The 12,449-nt window shown below is 37.4% G+C and overlaps 1 protein-coding gene across 3 annotated transcripts in view; it reads left to right on the top strand.

Moving 5' to 3' along the window:
- Window positions 1-12,449, top strand: part of DISC1 (DISC1 scaffold protein) — a 190,947-nt gene that overhangs the window by 149,449 nt on the left and 29,049 nt on the right. For all 3 annotated transcript variants that reach the window (XR_014317286.1, XM_082757809.1, XM_082757808.1), the window contains exon 10: window positions 4,260-4,320. Coding sequence is in view for 2 of the 3 variants with exons in the window: in XM_082757809.1 (XP_082613935.1) it covers window positions 4,260-4,320 (61 nt within the window). In the remaining variant the exon portion in view is untranslated. The remainder of the gene's footprint in view (window positions 1-4,259; window positions 4,321-12,449) is intronic.

Raw genomic sequence — 12,449 nt, 5'->3', positions numbered from 1 at the left:
CACCTATTTTCCTCTCTTTAATTCTGGCCTTTTTTGTTCTTTTTGAGTTCCCTGGGAATAACGCACTGGAGAGAGGCAGTTTTTCTTTATTCAAAGCTTGTTCTTTGGGTTTTTCCCATGTCTGTCTGCAAGTTGCAAAATTCCTTACTATTCTGTAATCCAAAATCTTGTTACTGTGGCTTGATAAATCATCTTGACATGCAGTTGAGCAGCTGACATGTCTTCTCTGAAGTTTGACTGGCTTTTCAAGTTAACCTTTAAATATATCGAAGCTTTTCCACAGTTTTTCAGACCAAAACTTCACACATTAATATGGCACATATTCCACTACAGCAAAGATCAGATGGTTTCAACTGATCATGTTCTGCTTTTGCATTCCTCTTAGCATTAGTAATCATTTATACACTTCAAAGATAGAATAATGACAGGACATCTGTCAACCTTGTTTGCAACTAATTCTGCCCTCAGTATTTACTGCAGCTGGATCACTGCATGTCCTTGCAGTTAATTTTATTTTTTATATCATTCTAAAGAGCCAAATCTCATCCCGCTTCCTTAAGTTGGGCAAAAATCACATTGAAGTCAGTGGGAGTTTCACTTTGCCTGACTAATGAAGTACTTGAGAAGGAAAGTAATGCTTGGGGAAAGGAGAGGCTAATTGAATCGGCTTCGGGCTTGTCATGCAGGCAGGCAGGCAATGTGTGGCAGTTCTTTTTCTGCTGGGTCTAGGTCTGCTGGCAGCTGTTGCAGCTCTTCGAACCTTTAATGTGTCAAAATGTGTCACCATTCACTAACAAAAAAAAAAAAAAAAAAAAAAGGAAAAAAGAAAAAAAAAGTCCAATAGTCTGATGGAGTATTAAAGACCTGTAGGGTAGCACTTAAAATGGCTATGATATTAAGTATAGTATTGAGGCACTTACTTCAGTTTTAAGAACCTTTTCTTCTGAGGTGCCAAGCAGCCACATCTGGAATTTCCACTGGGTTCAAGGTGTATCAAGTCAGATACTCATTTTTTGAAAATTTTGGAAAATATTGATGATGGAATCTAAAGCAGATGTAATGGTCTTTGAAAGCTCACTTAGTGAGAGCCAAGATTGGGGATAAAAATAATTATATAGTTTCACATGTAGGCTCAAATAATACTGATAATTAAGTGAAGTAACATTACCCCTGGGGTGCTGTTTTCAGATAAGAAACACACGTGATATTTTGAAAGACTATGTAAGTTAATTATTGTAAGATGTTTATGCAGCTTTAAAAATGGTAGATTTGCACTTTGTGACAACTAAAAGGCTACCACAGGAGCTCACTGCTGCCCCTCAGCCCCATCGCACCAGGACTGATCCTAAGACTGGGCTTTGCTGCTGTAGGCAGGAAGGATGCAACAAGAGAGAGAAATGCTGAATCACTTTTCTTCAATTAAGGCTTCACAAGAAAAGTATATTTTTAACCTTAGCAAATACCCTGGTGCCTGATCTTCCATGGGTATTTATATGTTTTTATTCTAATAACTCCCCTTAAGGCCAATATGAGCTAAGCATGTAAATCGCTGGAGAACTGATGAAAAAAAGGCAATCTCATTCACTTAAATATAAAAATAAACCATTTGGCATGTTTATATAGAAAAGAGTCTCATAAATTATTACTACTTTTTTTTTTTGGTCTGTCATCTAGTACTTTCCTAGCTAGATTTAAGGCATGCATGGCTTCCAGTTTGCACTTTGTGTGCTTTGAAGTGATGGTGAACAGATTCATTAAGCTAGAACAAAAAACCTGCTAATTTGTTGCTTGTCTTCTATTTCAAATGGATGATCTAAAAGGCTGAAAGTATTTGTGTATTTGTTGTGGTGCTGCTTGCAATTTGTTACGACGGAAGCAACCCCCACCGAATTTTTAAGCAGTATTTTCCTTCAAGCAAAATCTCCAGGTCACGGCTCTTTCAATTACATGCACAAGAAGGCAAGGAGACAAAGCTAGTCTGGATAGCTTTCTCTTTTAGCAGCAAAGTTTGCATTTCTTTTAATGTAGTTAAAACATTTGACGGGAGGGAGTGTGGTTTAGTGATGTGAGGTGATTTCCAAATGAGTGTTAGCTTTTTACTGACCTACTTTCGACTGGCGGTGTATTCTTGTCCATTACTTTTTGTCATTGAATAATGCTGATATATTAAGCTGCGTGCTTCAAGGGCATTGTAAAATTGCATGTAGGGGCAGGACTGAACTGTGAAAGTGCGAATTACTCTATCAGATCATACCCAATTAAAAAGTGACAAGCACAGCAGGAGAAATTGAAAGCAAGGTTTATCTTTCATGTAACATAAGAAGTCACTATATCGGTTAGAAACAAAGTGAGTGTGAAACAGATTCTCCACCTCTTCTCATCCCTCTCCAAAAATTATTAATATCTGCTGACTTTATTATTGGAACGAATAAGCCCCTGAATTGTAACAGCTCATGTTCAAGGATATTACGACAATGGCAAGAGAATGGGAAGTACAGCAGCCACATACCTTGAAGCTATCTGTTATCAAAGTGTGTGCTGAACCTCAGGTCAACGCATTGCAAATTGACAGATAGGGAGTTTTGAAAAGCTGGTTGTAGTTTATATAAAACTGTAGCGTGTCATTAAAAGAAGACTTGCAGGCTCTCTGCACTTCCACAGGAAACAGGGGAATAAAAGGATGGTAATGAAAGCAAGAACTTTTACTGAGCCCTGTACTTGTTAGAAAACTCTGCTACAAGATAAAGGAACTTGTTTAGTTTCCAGTGCTATTGCAAAAATCCTCATATAACCTTTTGCTTAACGTTTGCCAGCACTCCTCTAATGGTGAGATAGATCTGTGAATGTAGAAACGAATTCAGTTGTCTATATACAGTATAATCTTCCATAATCCTGCTGGCTCAAGGTGTTGTGTTGCAAAACCTGTTCTGACAGTGATTCTGGATTAATGATACCATGGGTGACACTGATGCTTTAATAGAGAATTAGGGTGTGTGTGTGTGTGTATATGTGTATATATATATATATATAATCTGATAACCTCTCACTTTAAAGAAGCAAACAAACAAACAAAAAAACATGAATCAGCTTCATGAAATATGTCCCATGTTTGCTATTGAGGTGGAGACTGCTTCAGCTATGTGTGACTTCTGTCTGACCAGGTGAACACCTTCTGCAGATAGTCAATGTCACATTGACCCTGATGTTTGCTGCAAATGGTATTGCCTGAGTAGGTTTGTGCAACTTTAGAACAACCGACCTGTTTAAAACCAAGTGTTCAAACTAGACATTAGTGTGTGAAATTCTATGTTATGGGGGGGAAATATGAAAAAAAAAAAAAAAGAAAAAAAAAAAGAGGGAAAGTGATAAATACATGCAGCACTTGATTTATGTTAGCTCAATCTGGAAGCATTGTATTGTAGGGGAGATGGGAGGAGGAGATGGATGGGTAAATTCAGAGGGTAGATGATCCATGCAGCAAGCTTTGCCTGTAGAAAAAGCCATACTCTGTAGAATGTGTCTTCACATAAACTGAACATAGAATCGATGTGCAGTGAGTTAAGGGTTTCAAAATGACTAACCAATTAACAGTCCTACTAGACTTGGAGCAGCTGCCAGGTAAAGATGATGATAGTAATAATGTGATGATCCACAAAGAGCCTCCATTTTCCTAGAGGGGATTTGCCTTTTCCCTCATTCATACCCAGGGTGGAGTACCAAGGACCTACATAGCCTTGTTATTTTGTGTTACATTGAGTAAGTAATTCATTGGAGTTCGTTCTCAGTGAAGAAGTTATAGGGACTTGTGTGTGGAGATGATACCTAGGTCCTAAGTTGTTTGATAAAGGTTTCATAGGATTTTAAAGGACTCTTGCTCAGGGATTGATGAATTAGGCTTGCCTACTTCTCCTGAAGGTAAAGATGAAGATCTAGCTCTGTTGTGTGGGGTTTTTGGTTTGTTTTGACAAGATACATACTATGATACGTGCCTTCATTAGTCTCACCATTTTTCTGGTGCAACTGAGTGGTTAATTTAGTGATGCTTTGATCAGTAGATATATTAATTTAGTACACATACAATACAATAGACTTTCAAGAAAAAAGGGGGAAGACATACTGTAATTTAATTGTGGAAAGATTATTGGAATTCTCATTTTCAACTGATGTGTATAAAAATATGTGGGTAAGAGATGAGTTGGTTTTAAAAATAAAAACTGTTCAGTTATACCATTACCTAATTGTTGAATTTTGTCTTGCAGTGACCAGTGTAAAAGAAAATGCTGAAAAGTATATGGAGATGCTGGAAGATAAACTACATAGGTAAGAATGATATCATGGAAACCTCTGAAATATTAAAAATGTTTCTTAATGCATCATTGACATACATAAAAGTGTTAGGGAATGTTTTTGAACTTGTGTTAGAATAATACCAGAATTGTTCAAGGTTGGAAATCCCCAAAATGTTATTGTTATGACCTCTGTTCCTCGCCACGTTCAGGAGCTTTGCCAGCAGCCCGCCAATGGATGCAGGTAAAAGAAATAAGTACTGTGTGGGGGATTCTCCAGTACACAGGACTGCTCTTAAGCAGAGCTGGTACAGCCAGTGACAAGGGAGCATGCATGCAGTTGATGCACATTGCTCCAACTCTGCCTGCAGGTGCTGTGATCTGTGGTGTGAACCACTGAACATCCAGAAGTTGTGGAGTACTGGGGATGCTGCAGCTGATTGAAAAGGCACTCCTCTGTTCCTATGCAGAATTGAGCTCTGAGCAGAGCCAGAGTCCCTTGCTGTAATTCTGGGCGTCCTTAACAAGTAATGACCCTTTATATAACAGTTTTGAAAGAATGCTATTTTGGGGAATTAGAAAGCAAATGGAAACCAAGACAACAATGGAGATATTTTGGGAACTGAATCCTAATGCAGAATGCACTTATACTTATGGTTGCGTTGTTTTTTTAAAGGAATGCTAGCATTTATATTTCTTCCTCTTGCTGTGTGAAGGGGGCTCTAGACTAGTCCGCAAGGTTTAGGCTGCTCCTTGAAGGATTGTTAGTAAATGTTGCACTGCTGTTGTGATAGAAAAAATGGACTTTGTCTCCCACAAGTATTTATACTAGAAAAAGCTTTCATAGGCTGTATTTGGAGTTTATGCCTTAATAAAAATGCAACACCCCCCCAACCCCAAATTAATGCCACTCCTATTTCTGTCTTTGAGCAGGTATAATTAATAATCTGTTTGCCTTCATTTTGTTGTTGCATTGGTAGAAATGTTTCCAGATTTTAAAAGTTGCTCACTCACATTGTTGAATATAGAGGTACTTATTTTGCATAACTTTCATGCTTTAAACTAAGTCTGAGCTGAGTGAAAAATGATGGAAGTGGACTTCAAAGATCAAGCTGTGTCTGTCTTGCCTATCCCCCATAACTTTGATACTTCATAACTGATTTCAGAACTCTGATTTCAACTTAGCTAGAGAAGTCTCAAATACTTAAGTTTAACACAAGTCTTAAGAGCCTCCTGTGATTTTTTTTTTATTTTTTTTTTAAAAAAAAAGGAAGGGGGCAAAAAAAACCCAACACCCTACTCTTTATTAAAAAATAAAACATAAAGTATAGCAACATATATTGATGCTTTTAGCCTGTGAGGACTCAAATGATATATCAGGCTCCTAGAATGACATAAATCTCTCTTTAACTATTAAATACTTGGAGAAGCTGTACAGACTTCTTTTTTTCTGCTTTCAGAAGAATTCATCAGATAGGTTTGCAGTAGTGGTTTGTTTTTACTTGTTAACATCTGTTTATGTAACGTTTGGGTTGTCTGGAAACTGGAATTTTCTTTACAGCATCCATACTTTAACTTGTAATACAATTTTAGGTGTCTTGATAAGTGTTTATGAGCTTTCAGCATGCTTTTTCCCCTATTCCTAGCATTTGTGGATGAAAATCTGATGCTGAACTGTTGGTATTCATCTTGCTTCTGTGAGAAGTATTATTTCAGGGCAAGGATTAAAAGCTAAAACCCTTTCTTGACGCACTACTTTGTATTTTGGAAGCTAGTATGTTTCGTTATGGATAGTAGTTGACCATTTCAAACCTTATTTTGCAGATCTAAGAGTTTTCAAGTGTTGTAAATTTATTTAATTATTTAATTATTTAATACAAGGATTGCCTTCCTTAGTACCATACAAGCCTGAGCCTGTTTCAGTCTAGGTTTTCTATTACAAGGCTGCAGGCTTAATAGTTGTGCTGTTGAGAGATGAGTGTCCTCCCCAGCCTTTGCTGGGGACACAAATACATGAAGTCCAAGTGCTGTGTGTGTGTCAGTGCAGCTGTAAATGCAGTTTTAATATTCACTTTATTCACTTCAGAGCTTGCCATCAGCTTCTCTGTCCTAACTGGCCACCTGGATGCTCCAACCCTCCAGACTGTTGTGGTAGTGCCAAACTTCTGAAATTTCCCTTCCTAATAATGATAATAATAATAATCCAACAGTGTTGGCAAAGCCCCCAGGCAGGGAAGATTCAGTCCTGAACCAGTGACAGTTTTTCAATATGTAAAAACGGTGCTATTCTAAAAATAGTTAATCTCATGTAATTAAGGGCTAAGAATTTCTTTATATATTGGTGGGAAGAGAAAATGTATGTCGTTTTTACCAGAAAGTAGGATACTACATCTTTAAAATAGTTTTATATTTATGCAAATTAAGTGGTTATAGTTACTTTTTTTAAAGGTTATTTGGTCTCTAAATAATTAATTCCACCTGCTGTATAGCGTGAGTAAGCAAAAGAAGTAAACATAAGCCCAAGAGGCTTTTTTCCCCCTGCTTAGCGAAGTTAGTTGAGAGACTGTTTCTCTTTTTTGGTCTTTATGTAGGTGCTCATATTACTCCTTAAAAATCATAAGCTAAAAACCTACTCTCTAAGGAAAGTTTAAAGAATATGGTTTAAGATTACATTTTTAAGATTGCATTTTACCTCGTCTTCGGAGGTGAAATTTACATCTGGCTTATGGATGCACTTTTTTGGTGTCTTTGAGACCAGTAGAGGATCAAGCATGTGTAACGAGAATTCAAACAAACTTTTTAAATTTTTCTGCAGATGAAACATCACTTCACATCGAAGCAACCTAGATTCAAATTAAGGTATATGGCTTCAAAACAAGGTAGAGCTCTTAGTAATATGTTTTTTTTTTTTTTTTTTTTTTTTTTTTTTTTTTTTGACTGATACTGTAATAAAAGAGAATTAATGAAGAAAATTCAGACCAAAACAACTTTAATGAGTTAAAATAATAAGTTTTTTAAAAAAATATATCAATATTATTTATTTATTTTCTCTCTTTTGCTTATTTTCTTAAGGAAAGCGTAGTTTGGAATAAATTCTCATTTTGGTTTTGTTTTCATCTTGTGTTTTCTTTTTTTGGGGATGTGGAGTACCTAGCTTATCCACTGGAGTACCTTTCTCTCTCTCTCTCTCTCTGGAAAAAAAAAAAAAACAACAACAAAAAACAAGGAAGAAGTATAGCATTTTTGACTGCAGTCCAAAAATGGGTTTGTTCTCAGATAGTTTAATACAGTGTTAATGATTGATTAACAACAGTACTCCTTAATAGTCTTGCATTTACAGAAGGAAGAACTTTTTGTCAATGCCTTGACGAAAAAGCAAATATATTCAGTATTTAATAATTTCATGTAAAAGAAGCTAACTGCCAATTAGCTACACTGATTTTTTAATATTGTTTTTCCATTTAAAATACGGCTTGCATTCTGAACAATGGACTGACGATTGCTTAGGACAGTATCCTTCAAGAAAAAATAAATAAGTAGCAGGTTTAATAATCCTTCAGGCTGTCTCTTTTCCAATCACCAATATACTTCAAACCTCTCATTGTTATTTTTTATAGTCACTAGCTCTTCTTTAAAATAATGGTATTAATCAAATACCATTGCCATTGCTTCCATGTACTAATGGCACTGCAAATTGCTTTACTTTTTTGCTGTTAAACAAGATAAATACATAAGTAGTCAGAGTCAAGACAATGAGACTGTGTTCAGTGAAGACATTTCTATGGGTATATCACATGTAAGAAGTCCTACATGGACAACTTCTGCTCACCACTAGTGCTGAATGCTCTCCTTGATCAACACTTAAGCACTTAATGAAAGTGACCACGTTTTGCAAAATGTGTGGGGTACTAATAAACACCTCTGAGACCAGTGGAAACCGAGAGTAAGTACCTACTCACATTTGTTTAGGTGCTTAGATGTTGGAATCTAAGTCTCGATTTGGCATTTGCAGTTACTCACCTGGTTTTGAAGTTATCCATAAAATCACCTGCCTTTTAAATTGGTAAGAAACCTCTGATCTATATTTCTGTCTGAAAAGTCATCATCTGAGTTATCTGATAGCTTACATATCACAATGAAAGTCATGCTAGGTGACCAGTTGTACGTCTGTCACATTTTACGTGTGCCCTATGTCTCATTAAATCTCTGTCCTAGCTTCAGTCTATTTCACTTCTATCACAGAGGGGGCTGTGTGAATGCATGTGCATATCAAGATCAATCTCTGTGTGATCTGTATTTGATAGCTGGAGAAACCCCCCAAAACGTGTGGAAGAATGTAGAATTAAAAAAAAATATATCTTTCAGACCATTGCCCTTGCAGAAGCTAGTAAATGTTCCATGGCAAATATGGTTATCTTACAAAGTGCTGTGTAAAAAACAGGAATTCGGTTATATCAACAAAATAGGCAGCAAATGGATTTATTTCTTTCTTACCTTTGGAGACACTGCTGATGTTCTAGCAGTAGTAGAGGAAAATACAGAGGAAAATATATGAGGCTTTTATACCAAAGAAAACTAAGTATCATTAGTATGCATGCAAAGCAGCTTCATGAGATATAGGATGAGATAACAATGCTTTATTTTTCATGTGTCCATCTGCTAGATATTTGTAGAAACATATTTGGAATACATTGCCCTTGTGAAATTTATTAGAAACTGATAATCTGTGAAATTTGCTCCCTGGAGCAGATGGAATAAATGTGGCAGAATTGTTACAAGAGAGTGGCAGCTGAATATTTCTTTTTTATATGCTGTGGATCATTTGACATTTGCTTTAAGAACTTCTTTTAACATACCAAATATTTCCTGGGTGGCATTGCATGTTAATATACGAGTTATGCCTGAACCATAGCCTGAACAATTAATGATAGATAAGCTACGTGATGAAGGGACATCTAACAAGTGAAAAATGCATTTTGTAGGGGAAGGAGGCAGAGAGAAAATGAAACATCAGGAGAAACGAAAGAGCTTGAGACTATCATTTATCCCTTTGCTGACACTCAAAATCCAAGAGCCAGACCTGCCATGGAAAATTGAACCCTGAGGCAGCAGAAACCCCAGGAGGAGCTGGTTTCATCACTAATTAAATAATTAGGCTTTTAAAGATTTCTCAAGACAGTCATGATTTTCTGCAGTCAGGTGAGGTCCTCATGTCCAAGTGCACACACTCGGAGCCCTGTCTGAAGTTCAGCACCATGCTTTTGGTTGTGCAGGCTGTGGTATCCAAGTCTACAAGTGCAAGCTTGCAAATATTGAGCATTTTGGTGACAAAACCCCTCTATGGCGGTCTGCAGCCTCTTATCTTCTGCAGGGGTGAGATTTCATCTTGGGCTGTTAGTGTCCTGCATGTCATTGTGCACAAAGTCTGGCAGCTGCTAGAGCAGAGTTGCTGTGCAAAGGCTGCTAGTAAGGCTTTCCAAAAGCTTCCCCCCCTCGTATACACAGCGGCACAAGCGTGTTGGGGAGTGCCAGATGGCCTGCGGTAATTTTGTGTAACCCGTGACCCACCTCAGTTGCACTGAGGGCTGTTTCAGCTGGCAGTAGCATTGTAGCAGTGCACGGATATGACTGAAATGCCATCTTTGCCTACCTCCCCTTAAAGATTAGGCGTTTTGTATGTTGCTTCCAAGAGGACACAGCCCCAGCCCGTGCAGTATCATTGTCTGATCTTATTTTGCTTACCAACAGTTCTGCTGCGGTAGTGTTAAACACAGGTTAGACAAAATGCTGGATACTTCCAGTGACTCATTTAGTCCCTTTCTTCTTCCCAGCTGCTCTAAGTCATACACAGCTGTGAAAACATTAGCTCCGAAATTGGGAGCAAGAGACGCTTTATATGCAGTGATGCATTCCTTTGTATCTCGTGGCCCACATGGTGATGGCTTCTAAATCCCTTATCATAACTGCCTCAGGCTGGAAACAATTTTTTGTACCAGCCGATGTAAAGATGACATTTCTTGAGCTGAGGGAATTTAATGTGATTGTACTCTTCCGCAGGCCTCAAAGATTATCCTGTGGCTTCCATTCATCACAAAACGGTGGCTTTTTAGTTGCTGTTTCTAATTCCCAGATAGGAATCATGAAATTATTTTGGGGGAATAATATTTTTCAGGAATAACTGGTGACAATTACACAAAGGTGTTTTATTGAGCTATTTTCTGTGTTAATCTGCAAGAATGTGGAAATAAAGCTAGTAGGAAATGCCTTCTAGTAAGATGTAATATTGCAGTGATGGTGCTTTGCCATTATTGATTTTTAAATGATACAGCACCTTGTAACTTTGTAAATGTATGTAAAACCTTTTTTCTTCAATTGATTGTCTTTTGCTATTTGTGCTGGTTTGTTTTCTAATCAGCAGTGTTTGTTTTCATTTTAATGGCTTTTTTCAACTCCTGGGTGCTCAGGACATGCAGTGTAGCAGAGTCGTATCCTCCTGTAAGGTGTGCTCATTTGCACACCTTGCAGCTCCCTGTTCACTGAAATGTGAAGGGGATTGTGTCTGTTTAGCAAGACTTGCATTCCTGTAAAGGAAATTTGTGGTTTTCTCATGCAGGCAATATTTTTAATGCGTTTGAATGTCAACTACATTGAGCTGCATCTTTCAGACAAGACCTCCAATGTCCTGAGGGTCCCAAACCATAACAGAGCAACTCAGCATTAATTGCTAACACATCACATTCCAGTTTACTTGAAAATGAATGATCTTACAAGTCATTTTTGTCGCCTGTTATTCATCTCATTAGTTTAGATACCATGTGTCTTGGGTCTCCTTTATAACACGCTAAGTCTCCAAAATGATTTTGGGAGCAGAGCTGGGTATGAATACTCTCAATAGCACACTGAGGGGACAGGCTCATGGTCTGAGAGCTCAGAGAACACGAAAAGGGCCAGATGTCCTTGTGGATGGATGTTTCTCTGTCATCTGGTTAAATTTCTCTACTGGTCATGTCCGTATAGGATATAAATATGTAATATAATACATATAATATGTAATATATTTATATATTTATATTGTATTTATAATATGTATATATATTTATATAACATTTAATATATGCGTTTAGTTTCCCAAAATGTTGTTTGCCAATGGCTTTAAGGTGTTGCTTATTCTTACCTACCTGACAAAGTGCTTGTGCATGTCAATGCAATCACTTGTGTTGCCTCCCTTTGTAACAAAGGACTGTAGGACTAGGCCCTGTGTGGCTATCTTACGTGTTGAAAATTGGGAACGTGGTTAGATGTTGGTGCCACTGGAAGCGAACATAGTACATACGTTATCAGATTTGCAAAATTGGAAGGAAATTACACACTTCTGTGACATCTGAAGGGATTCTGCCTCAAATCTGTTTTGCTGTTCTTTAAAGTAAAACCATCTTGTTTTAACATATTGTGGTGTTTTATCGTACTGATAGGTTCACAAAAAGCTCTCAGCCACCACCAGCAGCAAAACACTTGTCTGGGTTCAGAAACATTTAAAGAACATTGCAGTGTCACCAAACATGCGTAGGGATAATCGAACACTTCTCTTTGGAGAATCAATTCTCCTTGTTCGGAACAATACGATACTCTTTGTTTCAGTCACCTTATTTTTCAGTTTACATGAGAGACGCTGTCATGAAAACAGGGTTATTGTTTCTTAAAGGCTTATGTTTTCCTGATATTCTTTTCCAGCCTGAAAACAGCAACTTATGTCATTGTGCTTACTTGCTGTGGAAAGGTCATAATATCACGAATTGCAGGATTATCACTTCAGCTGTGTAACTGGTAACAAGAACTTAGGAACTCATGAACAAAAATAGCATTTTGAATAGATTTCTGTAGGGGAGGAAGGAATTAGCAAAGATAGTGTACATATGCAGAGTTGCTCCCACTCAGTATTCGGAAACAATATTCAAGCTGCTTTATTACCCCACTGATCTTTTGTATTGGAAGTATTCTGGTGAGGGGAAGTTTGCTCACCCAAAATATTCATGAATAAAATGGGCTGTGAATATTGAAAAGCAAACAGCTAAGTGTGTTAGCTAATAAATGACAGGTAATTTTTGCTTGCTGTACTAGCCCAGCCTTATTTAGGAGATATGTCCTTTTTTTTTGGGTAGCTGT

This window comes from Aythya marila (assembly GCF_965140915.1).
Source record: "Aythya marila genome assembly, chromosome: 3".
NCBI classification, from domain to species: Eukaryota; Metazoa; Chordata; class Aves; order Anseriformes; family Anatidae; genus Aythya; species Aythya marila.
This window is presented reverse-complemented; position numbering and strand designations above follow the sequence as displayed.